The 25,309-nt window shown below is 55.6% G+C and overlaps 6 protein-coding genes across 6 annotated transcripts; 5 read left to right on the top strand and 1 right to left on the bottom strand.

The window, feature by feature from the left end:
* Positions 1–286: 286 nt before the first annotated feature.
* On the top strand, positions 287–4,239 carry CH63R_01310 (Ubiquitin carboxyl-terminal hydrolase; the record flags this gene model as incomplete). Its single annotated transcript, XM_018296285.1, has 4 exons — positions 287–395; positions 495–1,954; positions 2,019–2,403; positions 2,453–4,239. 4 exons carry the CDS (start codon positions 287–289, stop codon positions 4,237–4,239), a joined length of 3,741 nt encoding a protein of 1,246 aa, XP_018164647.1.
* Positions 4,240–10,837: 6,598 nt separating this feature from the next.
* CH63R_01309 (Phosphoketolase) lies at positions 10,838–13,379 on the top strand (the record flags this gene model as incomplete). The annotated part of the gene is made up of 2 exons (XM_018296284.1): positions 10,838–12,353; positions 12,439–13,379. The coding sequence occupies 2 exons, from the start codon at positions 10,838–10,840 to the stop codon at positions 13,377–13,379; spliced, it is 2,457 nt and encodes an 818-aa protein (XP_018164646.1).
* Positions 13,380–14,253: 874 nt separating this feature from the next.
* CH63R_01308 (Ras family protein) lies at positions 14,254–15,048 on the bottom strand (the record flags this gene model as incomplete). The annotated part of the gene is made up of 1 exon (XM_018296283.1): positions 14,254–15,048. One exon carries the CDS (start codon positions 15,046–15,048, stop codon positions 14,254–14,256), a length of 795 nt encoding a protein of 264 aa, XP_018164645.1.
* Positions 15,049–18,226: 3,178 nt separating this feature from the next.
* CH63R_01307 (uncharacterized protein) lies at positions 18,227–18,588 on the top strand (the record flags this gene model as incomplete). The annotated part of the gene is made up of 3 exons (XM_018296282.1): positions 18,227–18,249; positions 18,283–18,394; positions 18,454–18,588. 3 exons carry the CDS (start codon positions 18,227–18,229, stop codon positions 18,586–18,588), a joined length of 270 nt encoding a protein of 89 aa, XP_018164644.1.
* A 1,412-nt stretch (positions 18,589–20,000) lies between these two features.
* Positions 20,001–21,739, top strand: CH63R_01306 (Glutamate decarboxylase; the record flags this gene model as incomplete). The annotated part of the gene is made up of 4 exons (XM_018296281.1): positions 20,001–20,075; positions 20,173–20,463; positions 20,512–20,556; positions 20,612–21,739. 4 exons carry the CDS (start codon positions 20,001–20,003, stop codon positions 21,737–21,739), a joined length of 1,539 nt encoding a protein of 512 aa, XP_018164643.1.
* A 510-nt stretch (positions 21,740–22,249) lies between these two features.
* Positions 22,250–24,391, top strand: CH63R_01305 (pumilio-family RNA binding repeat domain-containing protein; the record flags this gene model as incomplete). The annotated part of the gene is made up of 1 exon (XM_018296280.1): positions 22,250–24,391. One exon carries the CDS (start codon positions 22,250–22,252, stop codon positions 24,389–24,391), a length of 2,142 nt encoding a protein of 713 aa, XP_018164642.1.
* Positions 24,392–25,309: the final 918 nt, after the last annotated feature.

Genomic DNA, 25,309 nt, shown 5'->3' with positions numbered 1-25,309 from the left:
ACCGTTTTGGGCTATAGAGGACAATTCATCGTTCGACCGAGGCGGCGCATTCCCCCCGTGGCGTCGGACTGTCACTGTTCGTCGTACACTTACACCGTGCTCGTCCAGACTTGACGCGTGCCAATTCAGGTTGACGTGCACAAGTATTTGCGAGCCGGGCTTTTTGAGTGGCGAACTCGACTCTGGGGTGTTGCCTTTGGCATACTTCTAACTTCGCTGCCAAGATCATTGCGCCATACGAGCCACGAAGCCGACTCCTCCAACTGAACCAGTTACAACGCTTGCCATGGTCATCTCGGATCAATACTCCATCATGTCACCAAGTGATTCACCAACTGCCCAACATTGGGAGGGAAGACCCGCTTCCGTCAAGGAAAACATGCTTGGAAAGACTGGTATGTTAAAGTTCTGGTGATCTTGTGGTCAACACTCGGCAGTGGGCTCGTCCTCACCCTGGACGTTGTTCTGGTTGTCAAATGCTGACTACTGAGCAGGTCGTCTTGCACCAAGATGGGTGCATGATCTACTCAATTCTGATTTGGATAGTGGCTCATTTGCAAGAATCGATTGGGATCGCGAAGCACGCTGCAGCAGCGCCGGTGTGCCCCATCGCCTTGTTCTTGTGGGCAACCAGAGCACGGCAGAGGGCCGTAATCCTGGCATTCTATCGTGTGTTTGCTGCAATTGCGACTTCCATTTCATCATCAGGACGTCGTGGGACTCGGATCAATTGGTGTGCCTCTGCCGTCCTCTAAACCTCCACTTCCCCCCCAAGGATACAGACTTTTATCTTCATCACTTGGTCAACGTCAAGGAACCGATACGGCCCGCCACATCGGTATCGGATTATCATCCTATGATCAGAGAGGCTTTGCTCGCGGTCGAGCACTTCGCGTGCTCGGCACCCCGCTGCACGTTCCAGGTGTCTGTTGAGATATCGCGGCCTCGGCTCAAGCGCGAATGGGTGCGGCTACTCCTCGACAAGCAGCGCATCCTCGACAATCTGGCAAACGCGAGAAAGCACTCGCCGGAGCGTTTCGCAGACGCCAGGGATGATTGGTCTACCACTGCCCCATCGACCTTGAACACCTATCTCAGAGACTTGCTCGACAAGCCCAACCCGCGCAACATTTCCCGGCGTAACAAGCGGTTTCAGGTTGTATTTGGCGATGAGTGCCACGCCATCTTCAGAGCGATTCAGTTTACGGAAGAGAATCTTGACAAAGACGGCGTCTTCGAACCGTACTTCATTCCTCCTAGGTTGGAGCCTGGTACTCCGGGCACACCAACGAAACTGAGCACGTTACGCGCGTTCATCGAGGACCTTCAAGCCGAGGCAGAAAGCCTCATCATCAGAAGCGGGAAGCCTGGCGAGAATCGACCGTATGTTGGTAACCGGCTTTTCAAAGAGCTCCAATGCTTCGAGTATCCGCAGAACAAAGTCCCTCAATCATCGACCGAGGCGCATCGAGTTCTTGGCGTCCTACCCGATTTCGACAAGGCGTTGGTTTTCTTCGCTTACAACCGGCAGTCAATTCTTTGCGAGAAGCGACGTCAGACTTACGTTGAAGCACTTCGCGACATTGCCCTTCTGACTGCGGATGAGGATTTCCAGACTCGTGCGATACAAGAGCTAACTATCGTGGAGGGAATGCCCCCACCAAGCGCTCACGGTCCTGGAAACGAGTTGGAAACCCAGGCCTATTCCTTCTTCAGCCTTCAGTACGCCGCCAGCGATGACAATGTCGTCTCAGCTTACAACACCAAGCTAGAGCACTCCCCTTCCCAAGCGGATTTTGCTCGAGAGATGCTTCAGATCATTGGCCGCCACAGGAGCAGTGACAGAATCCTCACACATGCGAACGCTCCCATGGACGTCTCCTCAGCTTATCGCATCCTTGAAGCGGATCCGCAGTGGCCTGATAACACCATCGTCATGTTGTGTAGTGTCAAGGTATGTCTCTCGTTTGGCTTGTGGTTACAATTCCATGCTGACCTGGCTTGCTTCCGTACTGTAGCTTAACAAGGACCCTAAGAGCAAGTCCACCGCCGAGGTCGCTATCAAAGCCATGGATGCCATCGCCTCCGACAGGAACAGCGACGAAATACGCCAAGCAGTCAAGGCGCTTGAACAGGAATATGGCCGCCCGCCTCAACAGGAAAAGTCCGACCCGGTAGCTTCAACTAACACGAGCAACCTGCCCGTCGGGCTGGAAAACATTGGCAACACTTGCTACTTGAACAGCATCCTTCAATACCTGAATACTGTTGTTCCTATCAAGGACTTACTTGCCCACTATCCTGCGCACGAACTTGGCCTGGATGATTTGGACATTCAACGCCGATTGATCGGCGGAAACAAGTTGAAGATCGACCGTGCCGAAGCAGTTGTTGCTCGTGTTTGTAAGTTTCAACCTCCCATGCAAAGAAGTTTCGCGCTGATTTCTCTTAGTTGTCGAAGAGCTTGATCGGCTGTTGAATGAGCTCGGCGGCTCGCAAGCGTCCGCTATTCGCCCCTCTCAACGCCTGGCTAACGCCGTCCTGCTACCTACCTCGAATCTCACTGACGAACCCGGCCCGCAAGCAAAGACGACCAATGCTGCGGAACAAAAGACCCTGGAGGTCATGGGCACTCAATTCCCAGCACCTCCCCCACTGCCTGCAAGGCCTCCCCCAGGACCTCCTGCGCATAAGTCGGAACAGGTGGAAGATATCGACATGGTGAACGTCACGGTTGATCCAGTTTCGGAATCAGCTAGCAGCGTAAGCTCGCAAACCCTCGTCAGTATGTCCGATATTGACAATGACAAGCGAGACTTCGTGCCCGAGGACAAGACAGACATTCGAATTGTCTCCCGGCCTGTTGAACCACCAGCGCCGGAACTTGTTATTGATACCGATGTAAAGATGACTGGAGTTGAGTCACCAGTCCTCAATGTCGAGCAACGGGTGCTCAAGGCCTTGGAAACCCAGACTAGGACTTCTGGTACGGAGCAGCAAGACGTCGAGGAGGTGATGGGTAGCATCATCAACCGTCTTCAGGCAGCCATCAGACCCACGAGGACAGACCCCGCGGATGGGATCCAGTGGGAGCCGATCATGGAGACGTTCTACGTCGAACTGACCAACCACACGAAGTTTCCCAACCAGGACAAATACAAGCTGGATTCAACCCTTGAGCGTGCAATCACAGCATACCCTGCCGAAGCCGGTCCGACCAACATACATGACGGCCTGAGCCGCAACTTCGACCTTCAACGAGTCGTTACTGGCAAGGAGGACATCATGCGGTTTACGTCAATCAAGAGGCTTCCTCCCATATTGCATGTACTCATTCAGCGGACCCAGAACAACGGTAACAAGAACATGAACCCCGTTGAGGTTTTTGAGACGCTATACCTTGATCGATACATGGACACACCAGAGGATCCGCAGTTTTTCAAGCTGAGACAAAAAGGATGGGCCCTTCAACAGCGTCTGGAGCAGCTCAACAACATCTCTACTGCCACAGCCGAAGATGTAGAGATCATGGACAGTTTCGTCAACGACTTCGTCCATGTCAACAAAGCAGACGTCCCTGAGCCCGATTCACTTCTTGGAGGCATGCCAGCTTCTTCCCTTGCCTTTGCGGGTGAAGACTCGTCGTTTCCGACGTACAACCAGTCCGTAACATCGTTCGAAAAGATCGAGCCGCCCGAGACGACAGGATTCATCGTGGAAGGACGGCAGCAAATCAGCAACATGCGCGTGGAAGAGGTTAAGACGTACAAAGCAGAGCTCGAAGAACTCTTCTCACAGCACAAGACCCATGCATATCGCCTGCATGCCGTTATCTGCCACAGTGGCCAGCTGCGGGCAGGGCATTACTGGGTTTGGATCCACGACTTCGATTCCGGTGTTTGGCGCAAGTATAACGATAGGACCGTGACAGAAACACCTAATACCGAAGAGGTGTTGAAGACACTCAACAGTAACGGCGACCCATACTACCTCTGTTATGTCCAGGCCGGAAAGGAACATGACCTCGTCAAGATCCCCAAGCGCAGTCTGCCGACGTCATCGACCCAAAGCCAAGAGGAGCCACTCAAGAACACGGCTAGGAGCGGAGAAGAGGACGCAGACGGGGACATTGACCTGATAGAAATGGATGGTCAGGTAGCAGGTGCACAGGCAGCTTTGACAGCTCCGCCAGCAGCAGGCAGACATTGGGCTGGCATCGAGGAACGTGACCAGACATAGGGTGATGGTACCACGACGGGTGACTTGCGTAGGGGTCACCTATGGTTGAATCGAGGAGCAGGTAAGCGAGGACTTGGTCTCTTACTACGTAGACTTGCGACTGACATGTTACAGGTTTTAGGACGCCTCCTGCTGATAATCCTCCCCCTCTCCGGCGCTCGTCAAGAAAGAAACGATCAGTCCGTTTCATGCTTGATTGAAGAGACTGTGCTCCAATTGGAGAAGTGTAGCACTTGAGTGTTAGGGTACGACTACTTCTAGGCTAGGTAGTTGTATGAAAACACAAAGGCAACACAGTCGCAGTGATTGCATTGGACAAACCAGTTCTCCTTCTGGCAGTTGCGCTGGAATCAACCAGGGACTGTTGCCAGCAGCAACTTTCACCCTTTGTTTGCAGGTCAACATTTTCATCCTGCAGTACAATTGCAGAGGCTTGGAGCTTAGGTGTAGGAGTTGTGTAACAGTGTCTGTCTTTGTTATAATAAAATCTAAGCAGTTCTGCCAAAAAGAACTTTTGTTCTTCCCTACTAACACCAGCAGTAAAGCCTTAGCCTGTTTAGTACCAGCATAACCACATTTTCTATCATAATGGGAGCGCCAAACACTAAGTTTACAAAATGAATAGAATTAACTAGAATAATGCTTGTCTATAAGTCTGTGTGCTATTATGCCTCCTACTTTAGACTTATACTGCTGTTTGCTCTATTACTATTGGTTCCCTTTATGCAATGTTAATTTGTTGTAGTCAGTCTATTGAGATCTGAGTGATAATTCAGATTATCGCGAGCCGGTCAATGTGGATTTGTCTCAGTGGTCGACCAACCAGTGCAGTGACAGACTCCGCCCCTTTGGCTCAGTGGTAGAGCGTCGCACTCGTACTCTCCGTCATGCGAAGGTCCACGGTTCAATCCCGTGAGGGGGCATTCCTTTTGCTCTAATGATCGCCAGGCTGTGGTCACTACTGATGCTGCGAGCACCCTAGGGGGGGACAGACAATAAATAGGGTTCTTGTTTTTTAACCTGTTTGGAGAGCCTTGGAGGGTGGCAAGCACTCCATTGCATTCGATACGTTCGTTGATGTCTTTCTGGCCTGTGGCACGATAGGTGATGTATGCTTTGCTTGAGATGAGGCAAACTGGGGCAAATGTGACGAGACGAGGAGACGGAGGGAGGCCGGCTTCTGGCTCGTGAGTTGTCCATGGGTGTTGATGCTGGCGCTGCTCTTCGACCGTTCTTCTTCCATCAAAGCCTCTCGTAGCACTAACCAGGCAGGAACGGGTGGGATAAAATGGGATAGAATGGAATGTATTGCCCCCGATCGTACAAGTGCGTGGTGTTTTGGTGTCAATACTCAACGTCCGAGGTTGATGGCGAGTCGGCTTGTACGGAGAGTTCACATCATGAGACATCGTGGCAAAGAGACACTCACCAAAGGGGGGGCGGGCTGTCAAGCCAATGGCCGATCTGGAAGCAGTTACGTAGAGAGAAAGTGGGCAGCGAACAAACCTGCAAGGTCGTGGGCGTGCATGCTTCCCCTGGGTGATAGGAGCGACACGGGTCAGTCTGCGTGACGGGGGAGGAAGGGGGGATCTCGCAGTCTTCGATATGTCCTCTTTTGGAGACGGGGGGAGGGGATACTTTTCGAGATCTGGGGCAAGATGATCAAGCAAGCACGGCGGCCGAAGGGAACACAAGATGTGGCTCGAAGAAGAAGGGGATGTACCACAAGATGGAGCCCCCCCACACACCAACCGTCACATCAATAGACCATCATCCATCTTACTCTCTTGATTCCGCCGTGAGGAGACGTAAGCCGTGGGCTCATGTCGGAAGTCCATGGTAGAGATCTCGTCCGGGGGGGTTGAGATAGGGGAGGGGACTCCGGTAGGGGGAGGGGATTGTGCGGGGTCATGGGCTGCCGTCGACATGACACGAGGTGACAGGAGGAGAGAACCGACAAGATATGTAGAGGGTGGTGTTGAGACCGATCTCGTTTGGCGACGTGAGGGTGCGGTTGATTGATCATGCAGAGAGATCGTGTCGAATTGAATAATGATCATATTGCATATGCTCGTTTAGATAAATAGGTGTTCAATCTTTGTGGTATTTGTGGCCCGGGGGTGCCCCTATGCAGCTCCTTTATGCGTCTCGCGTGCGCATAAAACCATTTTCCTCGTCCTTTCAATCCAAACGAATGCCTCATATCCTCCAATCCCGAGGTTGGGTGGTTTTGTTGCGTTCTCCTCTCAGTAGTCTCTCGTCACATCGCCCTGGCCGTCGTCCCCGTCGTTGATGGGAATGGGCGCAGGAGGCTGCGGGGTCTGGGGCTTGTGACTCGGGTAGGAGGCCATGGTATCTCCCCTTTGTGTCTTTTCTCCTCGTATGTGACTTGCCCAGTCAACAGCGTCAGCTTCGGATAGCCTTTTGCCCCAGGACTGGGGTCAGTACCGGGTGGTGCAAGGTGATACCTGAATGTCAGGATTCGTAAGTCAAGCCAAGCAGTTTCAACAGCTGATGGCGAGCAAAGGCGTGGAAGAAGGTTCTGTCAACCGTTGTTCGTCCCGGGAGAAGGGGAAACAGACAAACAGAAAAGTGCGAGGGGGGCGAACAAAAGTATATATGCTTATTGACTTTCCTTTGGGCCTTAGGGGCAACTGATCGCCGGGGGGTAAGGGGGGTGCGTTACGTCAGGTTATCATGGTGCGGGAGTGATGTCCTACCGCCGTACGAGAGACGTAGCTTGACTGGAGCACGGGCGATTTGCTCAGACACATCTCGTGATCATGAGCGAGAATGGGTGTGAGGGGTTCTGGGTGGTGGTGGTGGTGGTGGTGGTGACCCAGAGGTCCGGATGAATCGGTTGAATAAGTTGAGCGTGTGAGAGTTCGTCAGTGCGGGATCTAGAGAAAAGGGTGTCGTCGGATGTTGTCCCCAGTCGTGTTGGAGTAGGTATGAGGGGAGTTTGAGGAGAACGTTAGAAGTCGCAGTCCCACATGGCTAAATGATTCGACAGATACAGCTCTTCGTAATGCATCAACGGCGCAAATTGCCGTTCGACAAGAGACTCTTTTCTGTCCCCAAAGAGTTATGTCATTCTACAGACATGCCGACGCCCGCTGACCTAACCTCTGCTCGGATTTCTTCATGAGTTTCCTGATGAGGGCCACGTCTGCTAGCCAAAGGACGCCGACCGGGCCCAGCAAAGCGAGGAGTCTTGGGTATCCGTGACAAGATTCCCTCCAGAACTGCTGTTGGTGAACGGCTTGGCTCCCGCGGGCCCCCGCCAACCTAGCTATGGCCGTTTGACCAACCCACACCGGTTGGCTCGGGGCACAAATGAGGTGCATAAGGCACAGCTGTCAGAATCCTCTCATTATCGGATTATGAAACTCAACCGCCCGAACGTGCCTCTAGCAACGAGCCTTTCCTACAGAACCGGAACGTCTACGAGTCCGGGAATGCAGTGAAGAAACGGCATGATGCCTGGGGGGGTAGATCCGATCGACTGTCTCACTGTGAGGGGGGCGGGAACTGCGGAGGCGATGAGACAGACAGTTTAGAGGCACATGTATCGTCGAGGTTGTTCTGGCTCGCGGCGAGTAAGCCTACGCCTATAGCTAACAGAACTAGCGTCCGTGGACCGGTCAAGTTGCTGTTGATTGATGTCGAGGGGGTTTGTCGTATCCGCCGGAAGTGCTCGATGATGCGAGGGTTGCGTATGGCCATCTGTCCTTTGTATCTTCCACGAATGGAAACAGAATCGTTTTCTCTCATCCGAACATTAGGCCGGCATTTTTGTCTGCGATTGTTTTGAATGGCGACAAAGTCAGTCAGTGCCAGTCAGACTGCCCACCCCCCTCCCCTCCCCTACCGGGCCCACCGACCTGCACCCCATCTCGCTCCCCCATTTCATTTTCTGTCAGAGACGATCTGTGGATCGTTGTATGTTTTCGTACCGCTGTCTCGACCAGACGGCGCCTGGCGTCCGCCGTGCTCGCCGGGAACACATCCTTTCCCCGTGCAGGTCGCTGGCTTACTTGGAACGCAACAGTATTCCACGAGCATAGGTGGGTGGGTGGTTGACATTATTTGCCGGCGCTGTTATGTCATTGTGGACGATGGCAAAAACCGCTGTCGATGCATTTTTCCTCGAGAAGAAGGGCATCATAAGCTTGGAAACGACAGTGCTGGGGGAGTTGCAAACGACCTTCGGTGATTTCCGCAAAGGGCGATATAACAATCTCGATACAGGTCTCCGTGAACGAACGACCCTGCATCCACGGAACTGGCCCCAAGAGCTTCAATCCCGAGCTCACTACCCCGCCCTCTTCGTCTGGTCGCGGCTAAGGGGCCCAAGCTCCCGTCGTAGCTTTATAAGAAAGAAAGGTGGGGTGATGTCTACAGGGCAGGATTGACACTTGGTGGGGTGTGGATAGGCCGCAAGGGTGTGCCAGGGTTGGGTCGAGGGGCGGGTGGGTAGTGGGTTAAGGGGGTGTCAGGGTTTAGACAGTGGACGCTGATCCGCGGGCACATGCTACGATCCAGGCTCGCCACGAAATCAGCTGCTTCTGGCTTTGGACGAGGAGCCGGCCGGCTTCGGCTTTGCGCCGTGGGCTGGCCCAGGGAACGCATGCGTGTACGACCAAAACCTGCACGACTGCATTCTCGCATGGTCATTGCGTCCAGTGGTAGGCGGGAGCCCAAGCAACCCATGCAGGCGTGCCATAGGACCACCTCAATGGAACGGGCAGGATGGTAAATTACCATGGGGCACACGCTCGCTGACGAAGGGCAAAATACCAGTTGGGGGTTGGAAGATTGCCAGTCGACGAGGCCGTACATGGACGGAACCGTCGCCGGCCGCGCATGTTGCCGATTCAGTGGCCCTGTTTGTCCACAGCCGTCGGCGGTTAGGCGCAAATACCCAGTCACTCTCGCCCTCGCAGCCAGTGGCTGGCTGCCAGTACGAAGAAACGGTCCGAGACGGCGATGCCGCGGGCCGTATCTACCTAGCCTGGAACTGACGGAGGCTCTGTTCTATTGGGAAAGCGGAGCTCTTGCGCGCTTGGAGGTGAGACCAAAGGTTTCTGCTGTTTTCTCTCGCAAACGAAGCCATAGCCCCGTAATAATAGGAAGACATTTCGTGACTTGGCGGGCTCTGACGGCACGCCAAGAGAGACATTGAGATGGCTTCTGGTGTTGTCCTAGGAACTTGCCGCCCCATTCCATGAGAGAGGGCCGCGAAATCGCTTGGCCACTATCAATCAATACCGAATGGAGAAGGACATTCTAGATTGGGTCATGGGCGTTGTTGTTGGCAAGAAGAGAAGGGGAGAGACAGAAGGGGCGCCGTCGCCTTCCTTCAGTTGATTCTAATCTAATTCACCTCGACTCACCTCTGCCCCACATTGTCTCATACTCTTCTCACCGAGTCGGGCACATGGCGCCGTCAGATACAAGGTAGAGTTGGGGGCATCCGTCAACTGTACGTACCCACCTACCGATTGGCCCGAGACGGATGTTCCACCCAACTTCACCGTCACCGACACCGTCACCAACACCTTCCTTCTCTTATTCACCTTACGTATCTAGATCCGCTTCCTGAGCCCATAACCACCACAATACAAGCAAATGCCAAAACGCTACAAATCTTCGCTCTCCAGCCTGCTGAGAGGAAACCAGCAACGGCAAATCCACCAAGCATAATGACACGCACATAATCCCAACCGATCCCGCGTGGGGCGTAAGGTGACGTCGGTTGCATGCCGGTCGATATCGTGGCCGCAGACGAGTCGCCGTCGGAAAATCAGACCACTTCTTCTCTCCATGCACAAACGCTACATATCAACCTCGCATCACTCCAAGAGCCTGCATGGAATACCCGCAAATTCCTCAGCTCACCTGCAGTCGCTCCCCTTGGTTTTCGTCCTGCCCTCCCGTCACCCTGTCATGGAACCGCTTCCGGTTCGCCCAGAGGATGCTGCCACTAGACAAGCCTCTAGGCGGATGGGATGGGATGGGATGGGATGCCATGCCATTCTTCTTTCCCCACGTTGCCAGCCCATCGGACCCCTCCGCCGTGGAATGGTGCTGCTTCCGTACCTGTGGCCGCCGTTTCCTTCACCTTGTACCAAGGCGTTGCTGGCTAGGGACGTGTACGTGCCTTAACCTACAGTACCGTACCCTCGTATCCTCCTCCCCTGCTAGCATCTCCTCCCTCTTCACAACATCTGCAACCTTGTCTTCCTACCCCGGTAGGCGCCGTCAACATCGGCTGATAGCTACCGGGCCTGTCTGTGTTCGCTGCCGTTCGTTGCCCATCTCGGATCAGCACCCACGGGTGTGAGAATCAGTCCCAAGCTTGGGCTGGGCTGCCTGCCCGTCACAGCTCGTTCTCTGGGCAGCGTGTCTGCATCTCATTCTCTTTCATGCCGATCCTCTGTCCTCTCGTGTCTGGAAAAATAGCTATAAAGACCAAGCCCCCTCAGGCTTCGTCAAGTCTGTTGTCTTTTTGCTCAAGCCACCACTCCAAAGGCATCTTGGCCTGTGCACACCGTTACACCACCACTCTACTCATCACTTACACACTTCTTCCGAAATGACCGGCAAGGAGGTTGAATCCATCAGCCCCTACGGCCCAGCCCGGTCGACGATCAAGGGCGAGCCGCTCTCCAAGGAAGACATTGACAAGTACAATGACTTCTTCAAGGCCAGCTTGTACCTGTCCCTGGGCATGATCTTCCTTAAAGAGAACCCCCTCCTCCGGGAGCCCCTCAAGAAGGAGCACATGAAACTGAGGTTACTCGGCCACTTCGGATCGGCCCCCGGCCAAATCTTCACATGGATGCACTTCAACCGCCTCATTAAGAAGTACGACCTCGACTCCATTTTCATTTCCGGCCCGGGCCACGGCGCCCCGGCCGTCCTCTCCCAGTCCTACCTCGAAGGTGTCTACTCCGAGGTCTACCCGGAAAAGTCAGAGGATATAGATGGCTTGCAAAAGTTCTTCAAGTACTTTTCCTTCCCTGGCGGTATCGGCTCACATGCTACCCCCGAGACCCCAGGTTCCATCCACGAGGGCGGAGAGCTCGGCTACTCCGTCTCCCACGCCTTCGGTGCCGTCTACGACCACCCCGATCTCATCGCGTTGACCATGGTCGGCGACGGAGAGGCCGAGACCGGCCCGTTGGCGACCGCGTGGCACAGCACGAAATTCCTCAACCCCATCGTAGACGGCGCCGTCCTGCCCGTCTTGCACCTTAACGGCTACAAGATCAACAATCCCACCATCTTGGCCAGGATCTCCCACAAGGAGCTAGAGAACCTGTTCCTCGGCTACGGCTGGCAGCCCTACTTTGTCGAGGGCGACGATGTCGACACCATGCACCAGGCCATGGCCGCCACCCTGGAGCACTGCGTCCTTGAGATACGCAGGTTCCAGAAGCAGGCTCGCGATTCCGGCAAGGCCTTCCGCCCCATCTGGCCCCTGATCGTGCTCCGCAGCCCCAAGGGCTGGACCGGCCCCCGCAAGATCGACGACAACTACATGGAGGGCTACTGGAGAGCCCACCAGGTCCCCATCCCCAACGCCGCCACCAACCCCGAACACCTGAAGGTCCTCGAGAAGTGGATGCGCAGCTACGAGCCCGAGCGCCTCTTCAAAGACGGCCGCATCTCGGACGAGCTCAAGGCGCTTTGCCCGACCGGCAACCGTCGCATGAGCGCCAACCCGGTCGCCAACGGCGGCGTCCTCAGAAAGCCGCTTAAGCTTCCCGACTTCAGAAACTACGCCATCAAGGTCGAAAAGTCCGGCGGCACCAATGCCGCCAGCATGAACAACATGGCCACCTACCTGAGAGACGTCATCGCTCTGAACCAGACCAGCTTCCGCCTCTTCGGGCCCGACGAGACTGAGTCCAACAAGCTCGGCGCCGTCTACGAGGCCGGCAAGAAGGTCTGGATGGGCGAGTACTTTGAGGAGGACTCTAACGGTGGCAACCTAGCCCCCAACGGACGAGTGATGGAGATGCTTTCCGAGCACACCTGTGAGGGTTGGCTCGAGGGTTACATCCTGACCGGACGTCACGGTCTGCTCAACAGCTACGAGCCATTCAGTGAGCCTCTCTTTCCTGCGCAGCTTCTTTAAGAATGATATGCGCAACCCTCTTTTCTGTCCTTTTGTTGCTGACCGAAGCCCAGTTCACGTCATTGACTCCATGGTCAACCAGCACTGCAAGTGGATCGAGAAGGCGCTCGAGGTTGAGTGGCGCAACAAGATTGCCTCGCTCAACATCCTCCTAACGGCCGTTGTCTGGCGGCAGGACCACAACGGCTTCACCCACCAGGACCCCGGGTTCCTCGACGTCGTCGCCAACAAGAGCCCCGAAGTCGTCCGCATCTACCTCCCACCCGACGGCAACTGCCTGCTCTCGACCATGGATCACTGTCTGGCGTCGTCCAACTACGTCAACGTGATCGTCGCTGACAAGCAGGAGCACCTGCAATACCTCACAATGGACAAGGCCGTAGAGCACTGCACCAAGGGCATCGGCATCTGGCCGCAGTTCAGCACCGACCAGGGCGAGGAGCCCGACCTCGTCATGGCCTCGTGCGGCGACATCTCGACGTACGAATCCCTGGCGGCCATCGACCTGCTGCTCCAGCACTTCCCCGACCTCAAGGTCCGCTGTGTCAACTGCGTCGACCTCTTCAAGCTCATCTCCCACGAAGACCACCCACACGGCCTCACAAACTCCGAGTGGGTCTCACTCTTCACCGACGACAAGCCCGTCATCTTCAACTTTCACTCGTACCCCTGGCTCGTCCACCGCCTCACGTACAAGCGGCCCGGCAACATGAACCTCCACGTCCGCGGCTACAAGGAGAAGGGCAACATCGACACGCCCCTTGAGCTCGCCATCCGCAACCAGACGGATCGCTTCAGCCTCGCCATGGACGCCATCGACCGCATGCCCCAGCTGCACAACCGCGGCGCCGCCGCCCGCGAGGCCCTGCGTAATCAGCAGATCGCCGCCCGTCTCGAGGCCTTTGAGACAGGCATGGACCCGCCCTTTCTCAAGAACTGGACCTGGTCCCACAACGGCCTGTGGAAACAGACCGTGTCCAAGATCACCAACTAGATTCAAAGATAAGATGGGTGTTGGACGAGGGAGAGAGTGCAGAGCGGGATAGAACGTCTTGGTTCGGGAATGGTTGTAAATGGGTCGAATGGAAACGGCGTTATCGGGGATACAATGGGGAGAGGGTGCAAGAGGAGTGCAAAGAATATGGATCGACGATGGGCTGTGGCGGTGTTGTTTACATTATCTCAAGAAAAAAAAAAGGCAGCGATTCGTTGTTCTTCTGTCATGATGTCTATTTCTTCTGATTTATCACACACGCTAAAACGACCGACCTCTCCAAATCCTGGCCTCGAGTGACCTTGCCAGCAACTTGGAAGACTACCACCATTCAACACGCCTCTTGGTATCTAAAAGGATGAAAGAAAAAAAAGGAAGGATGACGAAAAAGGAGAAAAGCCATTACTGTCGCGAGGAAGGGAGAAATGAAGGGGGGGGGGGAAAGAGAGAACCGAAGGTAATACAGAAGTCTGACCGACTCAGCAAGAGGCACATATGCGGCGAAAATGAACTTGTTTCCCTCTCCCTTTGCTCAAACCTGCCCAACAGGCGCAATATAGAGGCCCAAAAGAGAGAGGGATATGTGCTCTCGAGACTCCCGAAACGCCCCCCTCGCATAAGACCCTTTTGTACATCGGAAACAACTCAACGACTCCATTGTGCAAGTCCATGGATCCTCCTACCCCCAACCCAGTGAAACCCACCAAGCCCCTTAAATACAGACACACCACTTCGCAGGGGGGAAAAATTACAATGTTGCCGCCCTGCTCGTCTTGTTTTTGCTTTCATACGTCATAAAGTTTCGTTTGGCTTCCTCGCATTGTTCTCTCACACTGCGAGCCCCTAGTCACAAACACACCACTGGCCGCGGGGCTCACCAGCACCGGAGCTTCTTCCATATGGATCCCTTGCCCATCTTGCTGTGAACGTTGAGACCCTGCGGGCCCGGTCCGTGCTTCTCGTTCTCACTACCCGTCGGCAGCGGGCTCAGGGGCTTTGTCATGCCCCGGCGGTCCATCTCCATGTTCTCGTTGACGCCCAGCTCCGCCATACGCCTCGCCTCAACGACGCGGCGGACAATAAGAGCGAACGTCTCCTCAATGTTGACCTCGAGGCGAGCGCTCGTCTCCATGAAACCGCATCCGCGGCGGCGAGCCCAGTCCAGGCCCATGGCGGCGGGTACATCGCGGGACTCCTGTAGGTCACACTTGTTGCCGGCAACGATCTTGACAGGAGGGACGGTCTTAGCGCCCGGGGTTGCGGAGACGGTGTCGCGGTAGGAGGATGGGGAGAGACCAGCGCGCTTGGCGCGGTCGGCGTTGTCGAGGCGGGTTTCGGCCTCCATATCGATCAGGTCGTTGAAGTATTGGAGAGCGTCGAGCGAGTCGCGGGAGGTGATGTCGTAGACGAGCAGGAAGGCGTCAGCGCCGAGATTGGACGAGGCCCACATGCCGCGATATTCCTCCTGGCCGGCCGTGTCGGTCAGGGACAAGTGGTAGTTCTGGCCGTCGATCTTGCGGGTGATGGAGTACGAGTCCTCGATGGTGGGGTCGTATTCAGAGGTCCACTGGGAGCGGACAAGACGAAGGGTTATGGAGGACTTTCCGCAGCCGCCATCACCGCAGATGGTGATGGAGATTGGTACCGGAGGTTTCTGTGAGATTGACATTGTGTATTTGTTTTGTTCCGGAGTGCGGGACACACACGCAAGACAAGATTGGTGGCGAGCTGATGGTGTTGGCCGAGGTGCGGGTCCTGCTTTGCGACGGACGGAAGCAGTTCCGGGGTCGCTGCCGTCACACGTCGGTCACACGGGGATTGCGATAGTCGAATTTGCACACGGCGTCGGGTTTGGCGGCGCAAAGCTGGCGAGGTTGTTACTGAGCAGAAAAGAGTGAGGAAGAGAAGCGAGAATCGACCAGAGTCGCTCAAGTGGTGTTGAGAAAGAAAACCGAGCTCTTGGTGAGAATCAACGGCGAAAGTTGAAGTCAAGAGAAGCTGGTTGGGCGATCGAGTTGGTGGGTGGGCAAGGTAGGATAAGAGAAATTGTCGGGTCTCGGTGGTGGTGACCGGTGGTGGTAATCAATCGGACGGCAATGCAGCAAGCGGGTGGTGGTTTGATTAGCTTGGTTTCGGCTCTCAGACCGCGCGCGCGGTTCGACCGTTTTGCTTGTTCGAGTTAGAATGTAAGCCAAGAAAAGAAGGCAGTGGCGGCAGCGTCGGCGGGAGCGACCCCCCGAAAAAGGGATCGTTCGTTTGGGACCGTGTTTGCGTCTGAGGGTAGTGCCGTCTTGTTATTTCTCTAGCACGATGTGTCGTGGGCTCGTGATGGTGATGGTGTACCTGCAGAATGGACGTCGAGCGGATATTCGCGGTGGTGGTAATTGGACGCGACTCGGCGCAAGGCGGACGGATGAATCGATGGATGGTGGATGGATGATGATGGTGTTGGTGGATGGAAAGAAGGATGCTTCGGGGCGGCCGGGATGGGCTATGATGGATGCGCCTGCCTTTTTGATTTCGTCCGTAGCAGGCAGGAGCAGCAGCAGGAGCAGCAGCAGGAGGAGAGGCAGGAGAAAGAGGTAGGAGGTGGGTGGCAGGCAGCGTGTTGCACTTTACCAGAAAACTGGTCGAGTGGCAACGAATGAACTGGGGAGGACTGATGGATGCGAAGTGATGTGATGTAGTGGATGTACTTTAGGTTTTGTGAGCAAGAAGAGGAAAAGAGAGAAAAAGGAATAAAAGTGAACAAGAACAAATAAAGAGTAATAATACGCCTCACTTAGGTAGAGTGATGGTAATAGGTACCAATAGTAGAGAAATAATACAGTACACACTGTTCTTCTCAGTGCAGGCAGACAGACTCAGGAAAGGCAGTGAGTGAAAAGGAGAAGCGGATGACTCTAGGAGGAAGAAAAAAGAACAGAAAAAAGAAAAGAAAAAGAAACGATCAACCTCTGCCCGAGGAGTGGCTGTTCTGTCCCTTGTTTTTCTTCTTCTCTTCCCTTCCTCTGTGCTCCGCCCTTCTTGTTATTGTTATTCTCCCGGTTGTTGATTGTTGGGCGAGTGAGAGGGTGAGAGTGGATGCGGTAAGAAATGGGATGCTCGAGCGTCGTGGTCCCGTCCGAGAGTTGATAGGGGAGGCAGGAGGGATGAAGCTTGTTTGACACCGCGAGGGGATCTCCAGCAAGCTGCCTCGGGCCTGGGTTTGCAAGCAACGCAGGCTCCGTCTTTTCTGGGTCCCGGACGCTGTTTGGCGGCGGCTCTGTCTCGGTGAAGCGTGGCTGGCTAGTCGGTTGTGGGATTCGTGGAGAAGGAGGGGATCTCCTTGCGGCCGGCGATGTTTCTTGTACAAGTTCCGACGGCCTGGGCCCCGCGTGTGGTGCTGTTTCGAAGGGTAGCGTTTGGTTTTCACGTCGTCACGTCGTTTGCTTGGCTGCGTGTCTCAGTGGAGAGAGAGGATGGGAGAGTGGGGAAAAAAGAGTGTAGATTGGTGACCCGAGATGTGATGATGGAGTTAGGAGGAAGGATCATCGGCGGCGGGATGGGCGATGAACGCTGCTGATCTGCAGTTACAGGATACAGATAGCCTCGGTGGTTTGCACGTCTTGAGGCTGCAGGTGGGAAATGGACTCCCTCCCCTTTCTTCTGCCTCTCTATCTATCTATCTGGGATGAAAATGGAATGAGTGAAATTTTTGGCTTCCCTTTTGGTGTACTTCAATTTCCTTCTTCCCTTCTGTGTCTCTTTTTTTTCCCTTCGAGAAAAGCTCCGGGAGGGTATTCCGCCCGCCCACAAATGAACTGTCGACGATGCTGGTTTGCAAGCACCAGGATCGTGCCAGGGCTGAGACCAGGGGTCTCTTCTCTGTACATCTACACAGTCACTTACCTATCCACACACTGACTGTCGTTTGTCTCTTGATGCTGAAATGAGCGTGGGGGCTGCAATCCGAGCACTCTCCCCGGGGGCCCAAGGGTCATCAAGATCCGAGATGACCCTGATAAAATATCCCCTTGCCGTGCGTGTCCTAGCCTCCTTTTTTTTTTTTTTTTTTTTTTTTGCTCGCTCCATTGGTGAGTCGATGGCCACGGACTCGGATGGTGATAGTAATAGTTGCAGCCACCTATTTTTATTCTTTTTTGGGTTCATGGCCCATCGGCCTAGGGCCCGCCACCGCCTAACCTTCCCGTTAGTGGCATGTCACTCCTCCCATACTATCTTCTTGGGAAGATTGTCGGTCGATCGTCCACAACCGCAACCCAGCGGCCCAGGAACCAGGCACAGCAAGCGAAAAAAGAAGGCCGCTGAAACTCGCATCCACCTTCTTGGGCTTGGCCGCCGCCCGTTGGTGCCCTACCACGACCTCCATCTCACCTTAGGTACCTACGAACACTTCTTCCACACTCCGTCTCGCTTGCGGCTCGAGCAAAAACCTGCCCGATAGAGTCATCAATCCTTGCCGTGAGAGAATTTGCCTACCCCTTTTGCATGTACTCGACCGACGTAAGGTTTAAAATTCATGAGAAATACTCTTCCTTTTGTTGTTACTGTTGCAACAGTCTGACCGCGCTGCAGATGCAGGGAAAGCAAACACATCCGGCCGGCCGTACGAATACATACGGCTTGCTCGAGAACGCCCTCCCCCTTGATACGTTTCCTCGGCCCCTGTTTGGGGCATGCCGCGTTTCCCCATTCCTTCTCTGTCTCTTCCTGAATCCCATGCCCACCATGTGTGTCTGGGATCGGGTCTCTGTCTCGTCTCTGGTCCACGTGCATCGATGGAGATGGATGCTGGCGGCGCTTGGTTCCATGTGAGCACCATGTGAGCTCCATGCCTCGCAAGAATGATCCAGGCTTTGTGTAAAAGGTGCGTCCCACGCGTCCGTCCGCCGAGTCGCAGCGCACTGCAGCGGCAATCAGGCATATGGATCCGCGGGAAGGCGGCTGCTGCATGCACGTCTCTCGGTGGCAAGAGCCCAAGACAGAGGATCAGATGCAGCCCTGCTGCACCTGTAACCAACCCCCATTTCCCCTCGACCGCCCATTCCTGCCATTGACTTTTGTCGCACAGTCCAGCGGCAATGACGATGACGTCTGTCTCAACACAACGTCAGATGCCACCTTACCTGCACTGGTCACGTCTGTGTCCGGCACGGAAGTCGCATGGAGGGGCAGTCTATTCAATGTCCAGATGAGGAGGCCGTGAAGAGAGAGAGAGGGAAGGAGGGAGGGAGAGATTCCTCGGGGCCTTTCGAAACCGGTGTCGTCTATTGATCCTTGTGTGTCTGCCCGCCCTGTTTCCCCTCCCCAGCTGTTTCTAAAATGATGCTGGGCGTCTCGCGGTGTGGTGACGCCGGCGGCTGACCGAGACCCTCAAATAGTTTGCGCACAGATAGAGCCTGAACACCACGCCACCGGCACAAACACACATCAGTGGGCGCACCACATCATCTACCTTTCGCTGCGGCCAACCAGACTGTGTTCGACAATAATGGAAATCGCCGGCCAATCAGGAAGAGTTTGTACCGCCCCATGTGATAATCTCCTAGGTCTCACGGCTTGAATGCTCCAGGGACGTAGGGTCTACAAGCCTGCGAGCGGTCCCGCAAGACTGGAAGACGGGCTCGAAAACATGCGGTGCAAGCGGCGTTTGCTGCGGCGAACTGCCTCGCAGCGTCAGTCGGGTTTGGCGCTGTCATACCGCCCGTTCAAAAAAAAAAAATCTTTCTTTTTCTTTTTTCTTCGTTTGGTTCCCATTACACGCATGACCTGATCATGGACGGACATGTCGGCCAATCCCTTGGATTCTCGAGACGAAACATATGCCCTCCCGCCTAGGGCAGACGTAGAGCTGCTGTATGCTCCGCCAGGTTCCGGGAACTTTGGTAGGCGCCTAGGCAACAGGCTGACCGTCATCCCGGGCCCGTCAACGCCGTACGGCATCGCGGACCCGACGGCTTGGGACGGCTCAACTGGGGGGGAGGGGGTCACTCTCTTCCGCTCCCACTCATATCCGCCATAGTATTTGTTATCTTGTGAGCGGCCCTTAGGCCCGTGCCGCACCAGAAGAGAAGGACTTCGGAAGACGGCGAACGACGGCCGCTCTGCACCATGCGTGTAGTTGACGGGAACCCCACTCATGACTGACGAGTGACAACCAACCCAACAAAGTGGCCGCGTTGCAATGCAAATGCAAAGGAAGGCGGAATGGGTCCCTCTGATTATGAAATCCGGCTCGGCGGCGAGTGCGGCTAAAATCCCAACCGGGGTTTTCTTTCGCGCCACTTTGCTCCGACGTGCCGTCATCGGGGGTGGGGAGGGGAAGAGGAACCCAGCGCGGCCCGGCCGTTGAAGATTTTCTCCCATGGATTCTTTTTTATTTTTTGTTTTGTTTTTTTACCTGACTCATCGGGAATCAATATCAGTGGACAAGACCGGGGAATCTCAGTCCAGCTTCGCGACAAACGACGGTCTGTGCTAATAACAGCGTGTTAACGATTTTTCCCTCTCTTTTCTTTTCCACTAAAGCTTAATTTGTCCCCGACTTTTGCTCTTTTTTTGAAGAGAACTTTCACTTATTTTCGGTGGGAACTCCAATCCATCTTCTTCAAAGCCATCATGAACGGCACAAATGGCACCAACGGCCACTATGCTGCCCCGCCGACTCTCAGGAGAGCCGAAGAGGTCGAGGATGTAAGTATCCCCGGCGGTTGCAAGTGGGTTACACATCCCACTTCGGATAGCAAAACCCCCGCCTCCCTACCACTGACACAGCACCCCCTGCTTGTAGTTGCTCGAAGCTGTCAAGGGTCTGATTGTCCCTTACATCAGAGTGGCCGACGAGGCCGCCGGTCAAAAAGCCGGTGGAAACACCTCGGTCGACATCGAGGGAGTCCCGCGCAACGTTCTGGTCGACACGCACAAGCCGGAGGCGCTGGCCGAGAAGCTGAAGCTGTCCCTGCCGGAGGGCGACGGCCTCGGCAAGGAGGGCCTGCTCGACGTGATGCGCAAGATTTTGAGCTACAGCGTGAACACCTGGGACCAGGGCTTCATGGACAAGTTATATGCTAGCAACACTCCGGTATGTCACTGCCGCCTAACTCGTCGGGTGCCGGACTGACTTGCCCAGGTTGGTGTCGTCTCTGACCTTCTCTTGTCCGTCCTCAACACGAACGTAAGCTGTCCCGCCATCTTTACAGAGTCATTCGTTCATCGCTAAACTTGAGTAGCTTCACGTTTATCAAGTCTCGCCGGCGTTGAGCATCATTGAAAAGATCACGGCTAGAAAATTTGCCAACCTGTTCGGCTTCACGGGACCCCGGGCGGGAGGAGTCACCTGTCAAGGCGGGAGTTCGTCCAACCTGACATCCCTCGTTGTCGCTCGCAGCGCCCTCTACCCCGAGACCAAAACCTCGGGCAACGACTCGCACGACTTCGTCATCTTTACCAGCGCACACGGCCACTACTCCGTCGAAAAGAGCGCCCTGACCTGCGGACTTCGCGCGTCGAGCGTCTGGGCCGTACCGGTCGACTCCGCCGGGCGCATGATCCCCGAAGCCCTCCGTGAGCTTGTCGTCCGCGCCAAGGCGGAAGGCAAGACGCCCCTGTACGTCAATTCCACTGCCGGGACGACGGTCATGGGCTCCTATGACCCGTTTGAGGAGATCTCGGCCATCTGCAAAGAGTTCGGCCTGTGGTTCCACATCGACGCAAGCTGGGGAGGGTCGGTCATCTTCTCCGAGAAGCAAAGAGCGAAGATGAAGGGCTCCCACCTGGCCGACTCGCTGACGGTCAACCCGCACAAGATGATGAACGTGCCGGTAACGTGCTCATTCCTCCTCACGCCGGACGAGAAGGTGTTCCACAAGGCCAACACCCTGCCGGCAGGCTACCTGTTCCACAACGTGGACGAGACTGAGGACGTGTGGGATCTGGCCGACCTGACCCTCCAGTGCGGCCGCAGGGGCGACAGCCTCAAGCTGGCCCTGGCCTGGATCTACCATGGCGCCGGCGGATTCGAGCGACAGATCGATCACGCCTTCTCCTTGGCCGAGCACCTCGCGACGCTGGTCGAGCAGAGCAGCGACTTCGTCTTGGTCTCGTCAAACCCGCCGCCCTGCCTGCAGGTCTGCTTCTACTACGCGCCCAACGGCCAGCTCGCGAAGGATGCCGAGACGAACACGAGGCGTACCAGCCAGATGGTTTCGAAACTCATCGAGCGTGGTTTCATGGTTGACTATGCCCCAGGCGAACAGGGCAGCTTCTTCCGCGTGGTCGTTAACTGCCAGACCCTCAGAGGAACCGTCGAGGGGCTAGTCAAGGCATTGGAGGAGGTAGGGAAGGAGGTCGTCGTGTAGAATGCCGGCTGTGCTTGCGCTTTTGATGATACAGATGATGGGAGCACCGGATTTTGGATAGAAATATATATAGGCCGATAGAGATAGAGATGCATATACATCGGGAGTCACTGACGCGGGATGACTGACTCGAGGTGAAGAGACTTATACGGGCGGCCGGGGGCTCTCCGACACCCAATCCGTAGGATAAGATTGGACACCTCAAAAGCAATATGACAATGTATTTCAAGTTCAAGTTCAAGAAGAAAAAAACCAAATTGCTTCCATATGGAACGGCCGATACACAGATACACACAGTGAACGAGACCTCTTGCAATAATTACAGAGGGGGATCATATCATGGCCAATGACGGGGATGGGTGGGGTATGTATGATAAGATTGAGCGATAAGATAAGCAAAAGTTTTTTTCGGCGACAGAGTGCAGCACCCTTCAATGCGACGAATCCACCGCCTTGTTCCTCAGCAACCCAACTTACACCCTGCACCCATTCAAAAGCCAGCCCGCCACAATGCCGAAGCCGAGAACGAAACGACAAGCCATTCGCGATGAGCGCAAGAAGAAGAGGAGGGAAACTCACGAAGAGAACCCTGATGCAATCGACGACGAACGCCAATCGAAGCGCAGACGGGTTGGGGATGAGGAAGACCAGGACCAGGACCAAGACGCCGAACATCAAACATACGACGATGCCGGCGACCACCAGCAGTCTTTCCACGGCAACGGCCCGGAAAAGGAGTTCTTTGGAATGCTCGCAGACGAAGAGCAGGAATACTTCCGCCGCGCCGACGAGCTGCTCGAACTGAACCAGTTCCCCTCCCCCGAGGAGCGCCACGTCTTCCTGCAAAACGTCTACAAGGAGGCCCGCGGCAAGGAGTTGAAGCTGGCCAGCAGTCAATCGCTGTCGCGCCTCATGGAGCGCCTGATTCTCCTCTCCAACACGAAACAGAAGAAGCAGATCTTCAACGCCTTCGCCGGCCACTTCCTGTCGCTCGTCCAGCACCGATTCGCCAGCCATTGCTGCGAAAAGCTGTTTCTCGAATCCGCGCCGATCGTGACACAAGAGCTCGGCGGCATCGTGCCTGAACCCGAGGCCGACGATGAGATGGAGCTCGAGGAGGGCGCCGAACCGGACAACACCATGGAGAACCTCTTCCTTATGACCCTGGACGAGTTCGAGCAACACATGGGCTTTCTCCTCACAGATCGGTTCGGATCACACACGCTGCGTGTGCTCCTGATCGTTCTCTCGGGCCGCCCGTTGGACGACTCGGCCGCAAAGTCCCTTCTGAAGAGCAAGAAGAAGGAGTACATCTCCGTCCAGGGAGCCACCGGTGCCTCGGATGAGCTCACCCACCAGCTGCGCGCCGTCCCGGAGTCCTTCACCCTGGCCACCAAGAAGATCATCCAGGACGCCGTCGCCGGCATGGACTTCACTGCCCTCCGCGTCCTTGCCAAGCATCCCACCGGCAACCCTCTCCTCCAACTTCTATTGGAGCTCGACATCTCCCTGAACCACAAGACTGACAAGGCGTCGGCGGCGGCGTCGAGCAAGGACTCCTTGCTGTACAGGCTGCTGCCCGACGCCCCTGCGTCTCTCAGCGACGAGACCTCGCAAGCGGCGGATTTTGTCAACAGTATGGTCTACGACCAGATCGGATCCCGCCTTCTCGAGACCCTCATCACGAACTGCCCCGGCAAGATCTTCAAGGCGCTCTCTCACAACTTTTTCGGCGAGCGCATCGCGACTTACGTCCGCAACGACATCGCATCTTACCCCGCCCTCCGCGTCCTGAACCGCGTCAGCAAGGACGACCTAGTAGAAGCCGTCAAGAAAATCATTCCCGCCGTGCCCCTCTTGGTGACCAAGGCGCGCTACAACGTCCTCAAGACGTTGTTCGAGCGATGCGAGGCCCGCGGGGCCTACGAAGAGAAGAGCGCCCTCACCAGGGCGCTGACTGACGCGTTGGGCTCCAACCCAAAGGACCTGGTCCCGAAGTTGTGTCACCTGGTCGAGGACGAGTCCGCCGACAAGGAAAAGTTCCAGCAGTCGCCCCAGAACAAGACCGCCGTCGCCGCCCACGGGTGCCATCTCGTGTCGACCATGCTCAAGACGCCCGGCAACCCCACCAAGGTGGCACAGAAGTCCCTCGCCGCCGTGCCCGCCGATCTTCTCGTCAAGCTCGCCACCACGGCGATGGCGTCGATGACGGTCCTGACGACGGCCCTCGCCAGCCCCGCGGCCCCCCAGAACGAGTTTTTCCACAAGACCCTCGTCGGCGCCCTCGCGCCGCACGTCGCGGAGCTGGCGCAGTCCCAGTTCGGCCACAACGTCGTCAACGCCATCATCGAGGTGCCGTCGCGCGGCAAGGACCGCTCGATCCCGTTCCACGTCAAGCAGACGATTATCTCGACACTCGCGGAGCACGAGCGGACGCTGCGCGACTCCTGGACGGGGCGCAGCGTGTGGCGGACGTGGAAGGGAGACATGTGGAAGTCGAGGCGGTCTGATTGGGTCAAGTGGGCCAAGGAGGTGGACGGGCCGGCTGAGGAGACGAAGCTGAAGCCGTGGGAGAGGAGGAAGCTGGAGCAGCAAAGGGGCCCCCAACCGAGGCAGCTTCCCAGGGAGATGTTGAAGCAGGACGAGGAGTGAAATGTCGCATTTTGTATGATACCCGCCATCGAAATCCAACGAATCTGCCCCTGAATCCGGTTGAATCAACAAACATTACGCAACGTGACAAGTGAAACGCTCGGCTCAATGGGCACCTGAATGGCGGTTGGAAGAGTGAGAGATCGCCATGGCATCATAAAGACCGTCTGCTTCATCGACGCAAAAGCGTAGGACAACATACTCCTGCCGCAGACTCGGACACCGGAGCGAGTGGGGCATGCCAAGCCCGGATAGTCCGGGAGCCTGGGCTTGACGATCCGGACCCAGATCTCCGGCTTGGCTCGCCGTCGGCTGCGACGTCGTTTGTTTCCATCGAGACTAAACGACATCTAACTGCTCGTCGATGTTTCGCCGGAAAAAAAGGAGTCAACAGATCATAAGTAAAGAACTCACTGGTCGCCGCGACTCGGAAGATATGTCCTGGGCCTGCTTTGTAAACCCATTTTCGCTGATCAGTTCCACCCGACTGGACCGCACGAGCGAGGAAAGGGAGGCATTCTGACTCGCGCCACACCCGTACGAACAAGAAACAAACCGAAGCGGGAAGGTTTGCTGAGAATTAGACATGGCATTTGGCAGACTCTCGATGGACAAATTCGAATCCAAGGAAGCTCGGTGTCTATTCCAACAAAGCATCATCGCCGCCGCGAACAAGGAAGGCTCAGCAAGGGAGATGTGATCGGTGATTCTCGGGGGGCCCCTCGGCACTTCTTTCCAATGTCCCCTGGGTTGACTTTCTTCTGCTGTTCTTCGCAGCTCGATCATTTATCTGTGCTGGTTGCTGAAGTCCTCTGAGATGAGCCGCAGGGGAAGGAAGATGCCGGTTATCCGGCCCTGATCCTAGTCAAGCGCAAAAAGCCCACACGCGGGGTGAACTCAGATCTGCCATCTCCTTGC

This window comes from Colletotrichum higginsianum, chromosome 1 (genome assembly GCF_001672515.1).
Source record: "Colletotrichum higginsianum IMI 349063 chromosome 1, whole genome shotgun sequence".
NCBI classification, from domain to species: Eukaryota; Fungi; Ascomycota; class Sordariomycetes; order Glomerellales; family Glomerellaceae; genus Colletotrichum; species Colletotrichum higginsianum.
Note: the sequence above shows the minus strand (reverse complement) of the source record. Positions and strands in the feature narration are given on the sequence as shown.